This window comes from Gracilinanus agilis, chromosome 2 (genome assembly GCF_016433145.1).
Source record: "Gracilinanus agilis isolate LMUSP501 chromosome 2, AgileGrace, whole genome shotgun sequence".
NCBI classification, from domain to species: domain Eukaryota; kingdom Metazoa; phylum Chordata; class Mammalia; order Didelphimorphia; family Didelphidae; genus Gracilinanus; species Gracilinanus agilis.
Genome location: NC_058131.1, coordinates 526920492 through 526938806, shown reverse-complemented (window position 1 = coordinate 526938806; position 18315 = coordinate 526920492). Strand labels below are relative to the sequence as shown.

General features: G+C 39.1%; 1 protein-coding gene across 1 annotated transcript in view; it reads left to right on the top strand.

The window, feature by feature from the left end:
- Nucleotides 1-18315, top strand: part of GANC (glucosidase alpha, neutral C) — an 80515-nt gene that overhangs the window by 36403 nt on the left and 25797 nt on the right. The window contains exons 11-15 of the mRNA XM_044660020.1: nucleotides 2266-2501; nucleotides 8007-8133; nucleotides 10606-10685; nucleotides 12689-12832; nucleotides 15719-15815. Of these exons, the coding sequence (XP_044515955.1) occupies nucleotides 2266-2501; nucleotides 8007-8133; nucleotides 10606-10685; nucleotides 12689-12832; nucleotides 15719-15815 (684 nt within the window). The remainder of the gene's footprint in view (nucleotides 1-2265; nucleotides 2502-8006; nucleotides 8134-10605; nucleotides 10686-12688; nucleotides 12833-15718; nucleotides 15816-18315) is intronic.

The window sequence follows — 18315 nt, the reverse complement described above, 5'->3', positions numbered from 1 at the left end:
AGATGGCCTCATGAGTTACGGGCACTAATCCCTCTTCCTTCCCTGCTCCACTAGCAAATATAACATTTACGAATTTTCATGTTTGTTTTACTAATTTTCAGCTGTGTCTGACTCTCCGTGACCCCTCTTGGATTTTCTTGGCAAGGTGCTGGAATGGTTTGCCATTGCCTTCTCCTGCTCCTTTTTACAGAGGAAGAAACCAAAGCAAACAGGTTTAAGTGATTGTGATTGCCCAGGGTCACACAAATAATATCTGAAGCCAGATTTGAACCCGGGTTATCCTGACTCCAGGCCCAATATTCTATCCACTGTGCCACCTAGTTGCCCATGAATGTATAAAATACAGAATGTATAAAATGTATAATTATATGGAATGTTTAAAAGACACAATCGGGTATCATTCTTCTGCTCCTACAGAGTGAGCATTGGGCTTATTCAGTTAAGTTAAAAATTGTCTTGGGCCTCTTGGGCCTACTTCAGCCCCTTATCCTTAAAAAAAAATTTTACTTTTATCCTCCTTTTAGCTTCTGGACTTTCTCTGATGTTTTCTCAAATGCAACCTTACTTTTATTCTGTTCTTCACTGAAATGTACCTTAGCACCAGCTGTTAAAATTATCCTTAAATTAAAATAAAATTAGTATTAAACATGTGAATGATTAATATTGATTTATTAATATTTACTAATTTGATAAGTTCATTCAATAAAGCCCTATTTACTATTTTAAATGAGGGAAATTGAATCCCAGATAATAAACAACTTCCCCAATAGAATCAGGGCAGTGTAAAACTTATCTTATACTCAGTTTCTGGATTAGATTGGCAAGAGTTTAATGAAACTCAAAACAGATGATTTTGATGGTGCATAAGTAATATCACCTGACATTCTGACAGATGTCTTGAGGTCATTTTCTATTCTTTGATCTAATAGAGACTAGATTTGAACCCAGGACTTCCTGTCTCTAGGCCTGGTTCTCAGTCCACTGCCCCCTATCATTGCCTTTTAAAAATAGCTTCAAAATTAAATTATTCTCAGTAAAGAGATTTCATCTGGAAAGTAAAAGGCAAATAATTACACATATATGTGTGTGGCAAATATATTAAAATATAATTGACATAATTACACTGCATTCAGATATAATTAATAACATAATTATATAGAAGGCAACTTTATCATACATATGTTTACATAGATACATATCTACAAATATACACAGTTGCCAAGTTTATACATATTTAACCTATGGGCTCAAATTCTCCATTGGATTTGTGATCTCATCAATATGGCTTTTGGCTTCAGGGTCACACTGCTAGGAAGTCTGGGGCCGGATTTGAACTCAGGAAGATGTGTGTTGCTGACTCTAGGCCCAATGTTCTCTCCACTTTGCCAGCTAGCTACCCCATGAAAGAGGTTTGGGCTCTAAATATTTAAAATAGTTTTATATTAAAGGAATAATATGGAAATAGGTTTTGAGTGATAATATGTGTTAAACCCAGTGGAATTACTTGTCAGCTCCAGGAGTGGGGAGGGAAGAAAGGAGGACGACAACATGAATCCTATGACTTTGGAAAACTTATGTGTAAATTCGTTATCAGAATAAAATAAAGGGGGGGGGCAGCTGGGTGGCTCAGTGAATTGAGAGCCAGGCCTAGAGATAGGAGGTCCTAGGTTCAAATCTGGCCTCAGACACTTCCTAGCTGTGTGACCCTGGGCAAGTCACTTAATCCCTATTGCTTAGCCCTTACCACTCTTCTGCCTTGGAGCCAATACACATTATTGACTCCAAGACGGAAGGTAAGGTTTAAAAAAAAAATTTTTTTAAGAATAAAATAAAGATAAAATTTTAAATAAGTAAAATAGTTTTATATTCAGAAATCCTCTAAAAGTTTCTTACCAATGCATGGCTGAGTCATATAAATTAATCTGTCATCTGAAGGAAACTAGTTCTCATGTAGAGGAAATCAGGTTATTAACAAGAAAGAATTTGATAAATATTCACAACAGAATAAAAATCCAAAGCACTGGGGAAAAATGGTTTCCAGGTGACCAATCCCATGATTTGCATTGTTTCTCCATATTGGTAGACACCAGGAATGCCAAGGAAGGTTCTGTCTTGGGCTTCTTGGCCTTTTTCTTTCTCTATGTAGATAAAGGTAGCAGGTAGAGTGGAACATCAGACTTTCATTCTGGTATCTCCATAAGCAGTGTTTTTTAAGGATGACGATTATATTTTGGACTCAATTGCTCCCTGCCTCTTTTATGATAGGCACACAAGCCCTGCCTCCACTCTTCTCCTTGGGATACCATCAGTGTCGTTGGAACTACGATGATGAACAAGACGTCAAGGCTGTGGATGCTGGGTTTGACGCCCATGACATCCCTTATGACGTCATATGGCTGGACATAGAACATACCGAGGGCAAACGGTACTTCACATGGGACAAAAAGAAATTTCCAAATCCTAAAAGGATGCAAGAGCTGATCAGGAGTAAAAAACGCAAGGTAAAGAAAGCCAGTTTTTTTAAACACCCTTTTGAATTCCACAACATATTTACAAAGTTTCAAATTCATTCATGTCATAGAGGGGGAAAATACAGAGACAAAGATTGGCACTAAAGAAAGAAGTTATAGGTCTCTGAAAAAAATAATAACAAAGAGAAATAAAGACAAAGAAAAGGAGAATTGAAGAAAAAAATAATGGTAAAAAGGAAGTCATCTTCCAGCAGCCTAGGTCCTAAGATGGTCAGAGATTCTAACTCCTCTGGTTTTAGGACTGCTTCTCTGGTAGAAGCTTCAAAAAGGAAAGTTAATTATCAGATGTTCTTGCCCTGCTAGTCGAGATAGAGGGGAGAGAGAAATAAGAGAAGAGATAGGGGAAAAATAGACTGAGAGGGAAGGAATGGTAGCATCTCACATAGCGTTTGTTTCTTTTAAACCCTTACCTTCCGTCTTAGAATCAATACTAAGTATTGGTTTCAAGGAAGAAGAGCAGTAAAGGCTAAGCAATGGGGGTTAAGTGACTTGTTCAGTAACAAAGCTAGAAAGTGTCTGAGGATATATTTGAACCCAGGACCTCTTATCTCTAGACCTCACTCTGTATCCACTGAGCCACCTAGCTGCCTCCTCATAGAGTGTTTTACAGCTTACAGAATGCTCCTTCAAATCAGACTTGTGGCAGGTACTGTAACTATTCTATTATATTGTTGTTCAGTTGTTTCAATCCCTTGATGACTCCATTTTGGGTTTTCCTGGCAAAGATACTAGAGTGGTTTGCCATTTCCTTCTCCAGCTCATTTGACAGATGAGGAAACGGAGGCAAGCAGGGTTAAGCTATTTGCCCAGGGTCACACAGTCAGTGTTTCAGGCCAGATTTGAAACAAGGCCTTCTTAACTCCAGATACAACACTGTACCCACTGTACCACCTAGCTGCCCCTATTGTTCCATTATACAGTTGAGGAAACTGATGCACAGGGAGATAGAATGACAAACCCATGGTTACAGGGTTAGTAGGTATAAGAGGCAAGGCTCTAAGCTGGGTCCTCTGATTTCCATTTCAGCTTTAACTGTGCAAGAGACCTTATCCTTCCACCTCACCCACATTGGAAAAATTAATTGTCTTTCTAGCCTTTTATTTTGTTTGTACAAAAGCTTTTTAGTTTAATATAATCAAAATCATTTATTTTACATTTTGTAATTTTCTCTAACTCTTGCTTGGTTTTAAAAATCTTTCCTTTCCCAGAGATCTGACAAGTATACTATTCTGTGTTCAATTAATTTATTTATACTTTCCTTCTTTATATTCAAGTCATTCACCCATTCCGAATTTATCTTGGTGTAGGGTGTGAGACGTTGATCTAAACCTAATCTCTCCCATATTGTTTTCCAAATTTCCCAGCAGTTTTTGTCAAATTGTGGATTTTTGTCCCAAAAGTTGGGCTCTTTGGGTTTATCATACACTGTCTTGCTGATGTCACTTACCCCAAGTCTATTTCACTGATCCTCCCTTCTGTCTCTTAGCCAGTACTATATTGTTTTAATGACCGCTGCCTTATAGTATAGTTTAATATCTGGCACTGCTAGGCCATCTTCCTTCACATTTTTTTCATTATTTCCTTTGATATTCTTGACCTTTTGTTCTTCCAAATGAACTTTGTTATAGTTTTTTCTAATTCAGTAAAGAAGTTTTTTGGTAGTTTGATAGGTATGGCGCTAGATAGGTAAATTAATTTGGGTAGAATTGTCATTTTTATTACATTAGCTCATCCTCCCCATGAGCAATCAATGTTTTTCCAATTGTTTAGATCTAATTTTAATTGTTTGGAAAGTGTTTTGTAGTTATGTTCATATAATTGCTGTGTTTGTTTTGGTAGATAGATTCCTAAGTATTTTATATTGTCTAGGGTGATTTTAAATGGTGTTTCTCTTTCTACCTCTTGCTGCTGTGATGTGTTGGAAATATATAGAAATGCTGATGATTTATGTGCATTTATTTTGTATCCTGCAACTTTGCTAAAGTTGTTGATTATTTCTACCAGCCTCTTAGTTGATTCTCTAGGATTTTTTAAGTAGACCATCATATCATTTGCAAAGAGTGATAGCTTAGTCTCCTCATTGCCTATTTTAATACCTTCAATTTCTTTTTCTTCTCTAATTGCTACTGCTAGTGTTTCTAGTACTATGTTAAATAATAGAGGTGATAATGGGCATCCTTGTTTTATGCCTGATCTTATTGGGAAGTCTAGCCTCTTGTTTTGACCTCTGCCCAGAATGACATCTGCTTGTTCTGTACTCAGCACTCATGTCATTCAGTGGTGTCCAGATCTTCCTGACCCCTTGCAGCATGACTGTCCATGGGCTTTTCTTTTCTTTTTTTAATTTTAATTTTGAATATTTTCCCCTAGTTGCATATTTTATATTCTTTCCCTCTCCCCCAATCCCCCCTAACCTTCCTTAGCCAATGCACAATTCCACTGGGTTTTACATGTATCATTGATCAAGACCTAATCCATGGGCTTTTCTTAACAAAGATATTGGAGTGGTTTGCCCTTTCCTTCTCCAGCAGAGAAGTTTGTAATTGTAAGGAAAACTACATTAATAATTGTTCAAATATATAATAATGCTCTGAGACTTTTTTTTAAATCAGGCTTGAATAAGTCTTAACTAGAACTAACTAAATGGATATAGGTTCACTAGACATTTAGGAAATGTCTAACGTGAAATAGGTGGATGGTCTGTATGGTTGGTTGGTAGAGGTGAGATATCAAGATTGAAGGTATCCCACAGTGTGGAGGCCCAGACAGGCTTCCACAGGCTCAGAACACTTCTCAGACTCTCAGACCATTTTCAAAACAGTTCAGGGTTTACTATAACCAAGGTAAACTTGAAGGGAGGATTAGGGAATAGAATGCCCTGATCTAAGGGGTTCTAAACCACCCCCTTTCTAAGATTCCTGCAAAGGAGTGTCTTCCGGTCTTCCTGCTGCTTATGTCTACACTGTCTGTCTAGAAAATCCCAGCTAACTAACTACCTGAGCTACTAGTCCTCCCAAATAACATTTGGTTAGATTTATAGTCTTATAGAGTAGTTAGGTTGATCCCTTTATTTCAGGGATCAACCCTCTTTGGGCTAGGCCCAAGATGGCTTCAGGCCTATCCCACAGACAATTTACTGACTGACCAACTGAGATCTTCACAGGGATTGGGAATACTCCCTCAGGACACTGGAACACAATTGGAACATGGGCAGGCAGGATGTATCCAAAACAGGACAGCAGAAACTGAAGGTTTGGATTCAAGGGGAGAGGAAACAAACTCCCTCTAGGCTTGTAGAGATCCCAAGCAAGAGGAAGTTGTCAGCTTCAGGCTATAACCCCAATAGGAAGTCCAAAAGCCCCTTGGCTCTGTGTCCTTTTTTATAATGTCCCCTCATTCTTAGAATGCAGCCTCTGGTTCCAGGGCATGTGGCAATGTCTTGCACACTGCTCTCTGTGCAAAATCTCCCTCTTACCTGTTTGCACCCCTTTCCTCATAAGAAAAAGAAGAGCTGGTGTGTTACAATGCCTTGATTGCATCAGTCATATGGATGGAAGGCTAGATGGGGGAGCTACCAAGTCTGCAGAATTGGGTGGAAAGAATGATGAACTGGGAGGCAGAAGGCCTGAATGGTTTTCTATCCCCAACCCTAATTCCTACCGGCCCTGGGCATTTGAGAAAATCATTTTCTTTCTAAGTTTCATTTCTTCATAGGTAAAATGGGGCCGAAAATATTTGTGTTGCCCACCTACCAGGGAGCACTACGTAGATGTCAATTATCTCCCCCTACTTCTAACTCATTCTCCTCTTGACTGGAAAGGCCGGGACAGCTTCTACTAGTTCTACTTGTTCTAAGGCAGAAGAGGGATAAAAGCTATGCAACAGGGCTTAAGTGACTTGCCCAAGGTCACACAACTGGGAAGTGTCTGAGGCCAGATATGAGCCCAGACTTCCTCTAGGCCTGGCTCTCAATCCACTGAGCAACCCAGATGCCCCCTGTATTTGTATTTTTAATGCTTACTTCATCAGTTCATACCTTTATTTTTAAAGTAAATAGCTTAATTGGTTAGCAAAAGATTGATATGCTTCTGAATTTTCCTAGATAGTGCCATGAATTACATAAGAGGCTGCCTTCTCAGTGCAGAAAGAACAAGTGTGTTCTCTGATGGCCAGAGTAGATGCTTTCATGCTCAAGTCATCACCCCCATGATATCACTGGTCGTCTTCCAAAAACAAAGGATGAACAACAATAATAGATGCTTTTGAAGAGGTGAAGAAGAAAAAGAAAGCAACAGTCATACTGCAGCTGATCAGTTGCTTAAGTACAATCCATGCTATGCAATATCATGTATTTTATAGAACTAATACAGAAAAAAGCTTGCAGCAGATCATGGTACTTTATTGATTCAAATACGATAGATAAGTTTCTTAAGTTGAATTTGTTGATTATGGCTTTATAAAGATTTCTTTCACTATATCTCTCCAAAAGCCCAGAGAAGACAAGGACCCTTTATTTTTGTACCCCTCCACCACCAGTCCTAGATTTTAATGCAGTAAATGCTGTGTAAACAATTGTTCACCAAATGATTCTTGAGAGAACTGTGCCATCTTTCTTTAAGGTCCTGTGGTGATTTCGTATTAGTCTAGAGAAGAATCTAAGAGCATTCCCTTAGAAAAGGATTTTTTTAACGGCATACTTTTAACCATTTTTTTTAAAACCATGGATAAATTTAGGGATTTTTGAAACAGATTTCAGACAGTCAATGAATTCATATGGGGGAAAATTACATCTCTATTTTCACTGAATTTGAACTAAGACTTTGCATTTCCTTTAATTATGTACATAGGCAAAAAACACTCCCCAGATGAGTCCATAAGTTTCTGCAGACTACCATATGACAATATTAAGAAAGCAGAAACTGAGCAAAACCACTGAGTCGGGGCTGGACCATTGGGCTGCTCCTTTGTCAGTTTAGTCCCCATAATCATGTGAAAGACAGAACTCAGGAACTTCTTCCTGCTAAGCTCAAATACAGCCCACTACTGGTTTTAGAAACTTTCTATAGAACTCTATACTTTACTATATATAGAGAAGATAATATGGAATAGAACAAGTAGGTGGCACAGTGGATAGAGTGCAGATCCTGAAGTCAGGAAGACTCATCTTCCTGAGTTCAAATTTGGCCTCAAATACTTATTAGTTGTATGACCCTGGGCAAGTCACTTAACCCTGTTGGTCTCAGTTTCCTCATCTGTAAAAAGATAGAGAAGAAAAGGTCATGAAGAGTCGGACATGACTGAAACAACTGAACAATAAATACCAGTAGTATAACACATTTATAAAAGTTCTTATGAAAGGAAATTAGCCAATAAGCCCAGAAACACAAGGTGCTGGTAAACTCCACAGTCCCCACTGACAAACAAACAAGGGTTATCTAGTATTGATCATATTTTCAAATCTTTTTGTGCTGACAGGTCGTGGTCATTACTGACCCCCACATCAAGGTTGATCCCAAGTACTCATTGTACTCTCAGGCAAAAGACAAGGGTTATTTTGTGAAAAATCACAAAGGTGGAGATTTTGAGGGTGTATGTTGGCCTGGTAAGTTATTTTATTTTTCTAAATTTTTTTCCCATTGTTGCTGAACATTGTAACAGAACAATAGTACAAATCACAAAGATAAGATTTAATCATGGGATCCTGGGACTGGAGGGGCCATCTGACCCTCTAATTTTACAGATAGGAAATAGGCTCAGAGGGGTTAATCGACTTGCCTAAAGTTATACTAATTAAAATTATGGAGAAACAGGATGAGATCATATCGTCTTCCTCATCCTGCCTACTTCTAGGAGTTTAGTGAAGACACTTCCCATGAGCCTACAGAAGATAAGCTTATATCATAATAATTTTCTTCAGTTATAAAAGCAGTTATTTTATTAATGACACATTAAATAGAATAGAATAATAGTAGGATAGGGACTTGTCCCAAAACTTTTTCTATCTGAACTCCATTGAACAAGATAATAATAGCTGAATTTATGTAATACTTTAAGGTCACTTTCCATACTTTTATCTCATTTGTTAGAATATCAGTGTACCAAATTTCATACACTTTGTTGTCATTGCTCAGTTGTTTTAGTTGAATTCAACTCTTTGTGACCCAATTTGGAGTTTTCTTGGCAGAGATACTGAAGTAGTTTGCCATTTCCTTCTCTAGTTCACTTTACAGATGAGGAACCTGAGACAAGCAGGATGAAGTGACTTGCCCAGGGTCACATAGCTAGTAAGTGTCTGAGACCAGATGTGAGCTCAGGTCCTCCTGACTTTAAGCTGTAAAGAAATATAATGGCAGTCACGTTGGGTCAAGAGTGATAGGCAGTTACCTGCTTAGAGTGCAGAATGAACTGAGGTGGCGTGAGCTTGGCATGAGCCTGGGCAGTTGAAATTTGCCTATAAAAGGAACAGACCTGAACCCATCTGGGTCTCAGTTTGGAGATATATGGGCGAGGGTGGAGAAGGGTTTAGGCTTAACTTATTCTCTCTTTACTCAGAACCAACTCTAGTTTACAGACTGATTCAACTGTATCCCATCAACCTCAGTTCTCTGATTTATTATCAAAAAGATCTACAAAGAAATCTATCATCAGCAGGGTCAAGCCTTGACTTAAGGCTGAGGCCAATCAAGCCTCAGCCAGGCTGTCAACCAACCAAGATCCTTAATCAACAATAATCAATTGAAGATTCAACAACAATTCAATTTAGATTACTTAGAAATCCCAATTCCCACTTTCCATCTTTACCCAGTTCCCCTTTCCTCTAAACCTTTCAACAATTAAACCATCTTTTCAAGAAGCCACTTCCCTGTGAATTCTCAAAGTTCCAAGGGGAGGCTTCAGTTGGCAGAATCCTGTGAAAGGGGTTTTATTTCCAATATTCCTTCAACCAACAGTTAAGATTAAAGTCACAGTCAGAACAAGTCAATTAATTAATTAGTCTTGATAGACCAAACATCCAGGGTCTATAGCAGTGGTTCCCAAACTTTTTTTGGCCTACTGCCCCCTTTCCAGAAAAAATATTACTTAGCCCCCTGGAAATTAATTTTTTTTTAAATTTTAATAGCAATTAATAGGAAAGATAAATGCACCTGTGGCCACCACCGCCCTCCTGGATCACTGCAGCACCTACCAGGGGGCAGGGGCGCCCACTTTGGGAATCACTGATCTATAGTATATTAAGCTAAGGAATATAGCCACCTCCATCAACTTACTAGGGCTTCAGTTAGGACAAGGGTCAGCTGTGTTCCCCAATCAGCTGATTCCTTAGTTCAGGCTGTTAGCCCTGGGTTACTGTTCTGTTATCTTGGTATTGGAGTAAGAAGATTCCACACATTCTTTTATAGTATCAACTGTATTTGGGTTAACCCTTTGGGATCATTACTATATCTAGGTGTCCCATTAGGATCTTTCAACTCTCACCAATTAATTCCTTCCCAAGATTTACATAACAAAGCCTAGTGGTCTATTCACTGTGCCACTTAGCTGCCCAACGCTATGCTACACTACCTTTCTATACCTAAATACCTCTGGGCATCATTTGCTTGGAATACCCCCTATTCAGTGATATTTTCCAAAAATACATGCCCCCAGAGCCCAAGGAATGTCACTGAGAGCCAGTATTCCCTTTGGTAATATTTACTTTTCATCAAAAATTCTCTCTTTACCATAAATGCTTTTATTTGTTTATTTTTAAGCCCTTACCTTTCGTATTGGAATCAATACTGTATATTTGTTCTAAGACAGAAGAGTGGTAAGGGCTAGGCGATAGGGGTTCAGTGACTTGCCCAGGGTCACACAACTGGGGATTATCCGAGACCAGATTTGAACCTAGGACCTCTTGTCTTTAGGTCTGGCTCGCAATCCACTGAGCTACCCAGCTGCCCCCTATAAATGCTTTTAAATATAGTATAAAAGTCAGCTTTATCAATGGACTTTTGCCAAGTACCCCTCAGCCCATGTCCTTCTTGGAATACTGACTGTGGTTCTTAGCATGCTCTCTGATGTTCTCTTTATACAGGAGCCTCTTCTTACCTAGATTTCACCAACCCCAAGGTACGAGAATGGTATTCAGGTCTTTTTGCCTTCTCTGAATATCAGGTGAGTTTTTATTCTTTTATCCTTCCCTAATTAACTATTCAACAAACAGCACACATTTAAGGCATATCAAGATAAATAAAATAATATCCCACTGTCAGAAAGCATATGGTCTAGTAGAGATAAGGCAAGTATACCCAAATAAATATAATTCAAAATAAAATGTGATCCATGCATCATGGAGGTACAGAAAAAGTCTTTTGAGAATTCAGTAAAAGAAAATGTCACTGGAGAAATTAAGGAAGGCTTCATGGAGCAAGCAGCATTTGAATGGGACCTTGAGGGACTAGTAAGATTTTGTAAATTGTCCAGGATACCTAAAGATAAGTCTGAGATAAGACATAAAAGCTAGAATAGAACAAGTTAGTCAAAGGCCTTGATTGGCAAACTAAGGAATTCTGATTTTCTTTGATAGGCAAGCCAGAGTAGAGTAATAGAATCATTTTGTTGTTGTTCTTTAGTCATTTTCAGTCTCTTTGTGACCCCTTTGGAGGTTTTCTTAGCGAAGATAATTTGCCATTTCCTTTTCCAGCTCATTTTACTGATGAGGAAACTGAGGCCAACAGAGGTTAAATGATTTGCCCAGGATCACCCAGCTAGTCTAAGGTCATATTTGAACTCAGGTCTTCCAGGATTCAGACTTGGCACTTTATCCACTGTGCCATCTAGCTGCCCCAGTAGGATCATGGGTGTACATAAAAAAGATTAATTTAATGTGTAGACTTAGTCAGAGCTGGAGAGACTGCTTAGGAGGCTACTATAACTACTCCATCAACTCAGCAGTAGTGAATGAAATCACACAGATGGGTCCTGATCCTTGTAATGCAGGCGGAACAGAAAAGAGAAACAACAGGTAGGTTTGAGAGACATCACAAGGGTGGAATCAGTGGAGCTCAGATACAGATTAGCTGGGAGATGGTGAAAGGAAGGACGGGAGTTTTCAAGCGTGGATGAATGAAAGAATGAATCATGATGCAAATAATTGGAATAGGAAGTGTTCAAAGAAGAGCATTTTTTGCAAGAAATAGGCTGAGTTTACTTTTGGATCTGACTGAAAATACCTAGGTAGAGATAAAACAGAAAACGAATAGAAATCTGTGGATTTAAGAAAAAGAATTGTGAATCTGGAGGTCAAGAAAAAGAACAAGGTGACAAATGTTGAAGCTGTAGGAGCAGATAAGAGGATCAAGAGTGATGGCTTGATTTGTGCCTGAGGAGTGGATAAAAGTACTAAATGGAGAATGTAAGGGAAAAAAAGAAGGCGACCCTAGGGACTATCTATACGAGGTGGGGAAGGGGTGAGAGAATAAAAGGGGATCTGGCTGTATAAATAGGGAAGGACCTATCAGAAGGAAAAAAAGAACCATGGAAGTATTACAGAAGGCAAGGGAGAAAGAGGGAAGGCAAAAGGATCAGATGTGCCATCAAAAAGCTGAGGAAGGACTCAGAAAGAAGCCAAATCCACTCATTTGGTGATTCAGATGGCATAGGCCACTTTTCAGAGAACAGTTTTGTTAGGATGGCTGGAATGGAAATCAAATAACAAGAGGTTTGAAAAGTATGTGGTGAGGGAGGCATCTGGGTGGCTTAGTGGAAAGAGCCAGGCCTGGAATTGGGGGATCCTGTGTTCAAATCTAGCCTCAGATACTTCCTAGCTGGGTAACCCTGGGCAAGTCCCTTAACCCTCATTGCCTAACCCTTATCACCCTTCTACCTTAGAGCTAATACTTAATTAGTATCAATTCTAAAGCAGAAGGCAAAGTTTTTTTTTAAAACTCACTATTATTTTGAGATGGGGTCCATAGGCACCACCAGATTGCCAAGGGGATCCATGACTCCAAAAGGATTAAGAACTCCCTGCAATTAAGGATTTATCTGAAGACAAATAGTAAAATAAAAGAATTGAAATTTTAAAAATTATTGGCACTAGCCCTTCCACATCATTGCTTGTTATCTCTATCACAATCACTTTCGTTGTTTTCCTAACTATGACTATGACTTCCTAGGGTTCTACTGACATCCTCTTTATATGGAACGATATGAATGAGCCTTCTGTCTTTAGGGGGCCAGAGCTAACCATGGAGAAGAATGCCATTCATTATGGCAACTGGGAACACAGAGACCTTCATAATATGTATGGCTTTTACCAGGTAGGATTTACAAGAGAAATAAGTTTGGAATTATGCTCAGAGAGTAATAAAACTTTGTATACCTTTAGACCCAGCAATCCTATTACTGGGTCAATTTCCCAAAGAGATCAGGGAAAGGGGAGGGAAATCTAGATGTTCCAAGATATTTATAGCAGTTCTCTGTGTGGTAGCAAAGAACTGGAGTCTGAGGGGATATCCAATTGGGAAATGACTGAATAAATCATGGTATATGATTATGATGGAATTCTACTATGCTGTAAGTAATGAGTGGGTTCATTTTTAAAAAAAAAACTTGAAAAGAAGTACATGAGATAATGGAGAGTGAAACGAATAGAACCAAGAGACCATTGTATACAGCTATAGAATTAATATTTGAAGAATGACTTGTGAATTTCTACCTCCAGAGAAAGAACTGATAAACAGAAACATGAAAGATGTAATTTATTATATACATTTTCTTTTAATCGGTTGATGCCTTGTGTGGTGTGGGGAGGGGAGGGAAGAGTTGAAAGTCCTGGGAATCAATTCTATATTTAAAAAAAAAAGAAATGAAGAGCTCCATAATACTGCCTTTCATCTGAAAATTCTGCACTATTGCATGACTAAATCAATAACTCATTCCCCCTGTCATCTTTCTGGTGTTCTTACATCTCACTCCCCTCCAGATACTTTGTGATCCAGTGACACCAGCCTTCTTGCTATTCCTCATACAAGACCCTCCACCTTCTGACTTGGAGTGATTTCACTGGCAACATGTCCCTATCCCTAGACCTCTCTGCCTCCTCATCTTTGCCTCCTAGCTTCTCTGAAATCTCTACTGAAGCCCCACCTTCTATGAGAAGCATTTCCCTGTCCTCCTTAATCTTAGTTCCTTCCCCCTATTGATTATCTCTAATTTATCCTGTATCTATCTTGTTTTTCAATAGTTGTTTGCAAAGTTTCTTTCCCCGGTAGACTATGAGCTCCTTGAGAGTTGGAGACTGAGTAGTCTGGGGGCTCTTGAACTTAGTTTGTTTTGTTTTGTTTTTTAACCTTTCTGTGTATCCTTAGCATTTAGCACAGTGCCTGACACATAGCAGGCACTTCATAATTAATCAAGGGCATCTAGATGGTGCAGTGGATATCTAGGTAGATAGAATGCCAGGGCCTCATCTTCCAGAGTTCAAATCTAGCTATGGAACCCTGAGCGAACACTTAATCGTGTTTGCCTTAGTTTCCTCATCTGTAAAATGAGCTGGAGAAGGAAATAGCAGACCGCTCTAGTGTCTTTGCTAAGAAAATCCCAAATAGATCATAAAAGAGCCAGACATTGTTCAGTCAAAAATAACTGAACAATAGATTATTGACATTAATCTCTGAAAAGCTGATTGTGTCACTTGGGTTTGTAACCACAAGGTGGCACAGTAGTATCACAGTCAGTCCAACAATCAAGGCATTTGTCATGCATGGACTTGAAAAGAGACATGGAAGCTTCTTCTGCCTTATCAAAAATGCAAATTTATTAAAACAGCTAAGAAAAAGCAGATTTTAATTAGCAAAGTAAATAATTCCATTGGTGTAAACTTAAATGAAATTTAGTGTGAGTATATTTTTGATCCCTCCCTTACTTTGAGAGAAGTATGAGGGTTCAGTGGAAGAGTTTTGGACATAGAGTCAAGGAACTTGGGTGCAAGTAGCTGTGAGACAATAGACATGTCATACTCAGTTTCTCTATTTGTAAAATGGGGACAGCTATGGTTAACATTATCTACCTCATAGTGTTTTTTATGAATAAAGTCCTGTATAAAGATGTGAGTTCAAATCTGGCCTCTGACACTTATTAGCTGTGTGATCCTGGGCAAGTCTCTTACTCCTGTTTTCCTTGGTTTTCTCATCTGTAAAACAAGCTGGAGAAAGAAATGGCAAACCACTCCAGTATCTTTGCCAAGAAAACCTCAAATGCAGTCACAAAGCACTGGACATTACTGAAATGACTAAACAACAACAAAAATTTCTTACTATAAATAAAGCATTTTGATTGTACATTTCTCAAAGGAACGTTTAAGCTCTTTTCATCATGCCATGACAATCCCATGATTGTGGACACATGATAATAGAAAGGTGAAAAAAATCACTTGTTTCTCAAGTCCTCCTACTTTTATTTCAGTATTTCCCATATCCAATTTAATTCAATTCAACAAATATTTGTTTTTATTTTTTTAAATCCTTACCTTTGGTCTTAGACTTAATACTAAGTATCAATTCCAAAGCAGAAGAGCAGTAAGAGCTAAGTGAGTGACTTGCCCAGGGTCATATAGCCAAGAAGTATCCGAGGTCAGATTGGAACCCAGGACTTCCTATCTCTGGGCCTGACTCTCTATCCACTGAGCCACCTAGATGCCTCTCAGTAAGCATTTATTAAGTGCCTACTGTGTGCCAAGCACTGTGTTAAGTGCTGGAGCCCATCTTCCTTATCTTTGGTTTATTTACTGTCATATCCAACAAATAAAATAAAAACAAAGGAAATGTGCACAGCTCTCTTGTTAAAAGAACTACATGCAGAAAACAGCACTCTTCTAGAATTAGGTGACCTGCTCCAGAGAAAGAACTGTGGGAGTAGAAACGCAGAAGAAAAGCATATAATCTATTACATGGTTTGATGGAGATAGGATTGGGGTTTTGATGTTAAAGGGTCACTCTATTACAAATATGAAAAACATGGGAATAGATTTTGAACAATGATGCATATATAACCCAGTGGAACTACTTGTCAGCTGTGGGAGTGGGGAGGGAAGAGGAAGGATCATGAATCACAGAACCATGGAAAAATATGCTAAATTAAAAAAATATATTAAAAAAATAGAATTAGGTGACCTGTTGGCTAGTTTTGTTTCTTTGACTTTTCAGCAAATGGCTGCAGCAGAAGGCCTGATCCAGAGGTCTAATGGGGAGGAGAGACCCTTTGTTTTGACCCGTTCTTTCTTTGCTGGATCACAGAAGTATGGTAAGAGCTGACTTCTTGTTCCACGCCCCCAAAGGCAGAATCATTGCTCTGGTTTTCTTTTCTTATTTATCTACATAGCACATAATGTCTTTTTTTAAAGTACTCTGGCAGCACATCCTGAGATGATGCTTTCGTAAATATATTTCTTGTCAAAAAGCAATTGTGAAAAAATGATTGGTACCAGTAATTGAGGAAAAAATACAATAAGATATTTACTGGAGAAGAAAATAAACTATATTTCAGCCCTCTAAGGCAGGTTAATCCAAACTTGGAAATATGGGGTTATGTAATACACATCAATAACAATATTGTATGATGATCCCCTGAGAATGACGTAGCTGTTAACAGCAATACAGTGATCCAAGATAACTCCAAAAGGCTCATGATGAAAAATGCTGTCTATCCCCAGAGAAAGAAATGATGGCATTTGAATGCAGGTCAAAGCAGACCATTTTCATTTGATTTTCTTCTTGAGTTTTTCTTTTTTTTAACTGATATATGTCTTCTTTCACAACATGACAAATATAAAAATATGTATTGCATGATAGCACTTATATAACCGATATTAAATTGCTTAATGTGTCAGGGAGGAAAGAAAAGAATTAGACCTCAAAATATGAGAAAATGAATGCTTAAAACTTTCTATGTGTAATTGATGAGGGGATAAAATATTGTACAAAATCTTTTATTTAAGAAATATGTGGGGTGAGGTGGGGCAGGGAGAGAGGATCATGGATAGAGTACCAGGCCTGGAGTTGGAAGGTCCTGAGTGCAAATCTGGCCTCAGATACTTCTTAGTCATGTGACCCTGGGCAAGTCACTTAACCCCCATTGCCTACCCTTACCACTCTTCCACCTATAAGTCGATACACAGAAGTTAAGGGTTTAAAATTTAAAAAAAAAAAAACTGATACTGAGTATCAATTCTTTTTTTTTTTAAACCCTTACCTTCCCTCTTATAATTAATACTATGTATTGGTTCTAAGGCAGAAGAGTGGTAAGGGCTAGACCATGGTTAAGTGACTTGCCCAGGGTCACCCAACTGGGAGGTGTCTGAGACCAGATTTGAACCTAGGATCTCCCTTCTCTAGGCCTGGCTCTCAATCCAATGAGCCACCCAGCTGCTCCCAGGATTTTTTAAAGAGGAAAGAAATATGTAGGAGACAGGTAGGTGGCTCAGTGGATAGAGCGCCAGGCCCAGAGATGGGAGGACTTGGGTTCAAATGTGGCCTCAGACACTTCTCAGCGGTACAACCCTGAGCAAGTCACTTAACTGCAATTACTTATCCTTTGGCCAATTGATACTAAGACAGAAGGTAAGGAAAGAAAGAAAGAAAGAAAGAAAGAAAGAAAGAAAGAAAGAAAGAAAGAAAGAAAGAAAGAGAAAGAAATGTCATTACTTCCTCCCCCTTACTATGTAAAAGTAGGGCCTGAAAAGTGAATAGGCCTAATTATTTATATTAATTTCAAGATGTTCTCCATTGCTGGAGAGCTCATCTTTTATGCTGTAGTTGCCTTTTAGATTTCTGGCTCGGAGGGAAACTGTCCCTGTAGCAGACTGGCCTTCCCTTGCCCAGCTGTCCCACTGAGCCCGATGGCTTAAAATAGATCTGCTCCCTGCCAGGAGTCAGGATCTTCTAAACGGGGCCTATAGCAGGACCTGGCTTGCTAGCAGGCACAGATATAGGTCTCACTGACCTTGCCCAGGAGCAGGAGAGTCTATTTTAAGCCTGAAAAATAGCTGGGGGCTGGTGTCAGCCTGAGGAACCTCACCAGAAGCAAAGCACCCTCAGCTCCAGAGGGGAACAGAGCCCTCACGCTCCCCTGAAAGCCACTCATCACAGCCTTTTTTGTTTGGTCAGTCATTTTCCAGCCATGTCTGACTCTTTGTGACCCCATTGGGGTTTTCTTGGCAGATACTGGAGTGGTTTGCCATTTCCTTCTCCAGCTCATTTGATAGATGAGGAAACAGAGGCAAACAGGCTTATGTGACTTGCCTAGGGTCATACAACTAGTATCTGAGGCCAGATTTGAACTTAGGAAGAGGAATCTATCTGATTTCAGGACTGACCCTCTATCCACCATGTCATCTACCTGCCCAAATCACAGTCCTAAGGGTAACCAACTCCTAAAAGATTATAGCGCCTGCCCAGAAATTTACCATGGGAATGATTTTAGTGGTATTGAGAAAGCTGATCTAAAGGTGGGAGGAGCTATGGGTGAATTCAATTCGATTAAAAAATTTAAAACAGAGTCAGCTAGGCAATTTAGTGGATAGAAAGCCAGGCCTGGAAATGGGAGGTCCTGGACAAGTCACTCAACCCCCATTGCCTAACCCTTACTGCTCTTCTGCTTTGGAACCATTTCATAGTATTATTTCTAAGACAGAACATAAGGGTTTTTTAAAGGAAGGAAGGAAGGAAGGAAGGAAGGAAGGAAGGAAGGAAGGAAGGAAGGAAGGAAGGAAGGAAGGAAGGAAGGAAGGAAGGAAGGAAGGAAG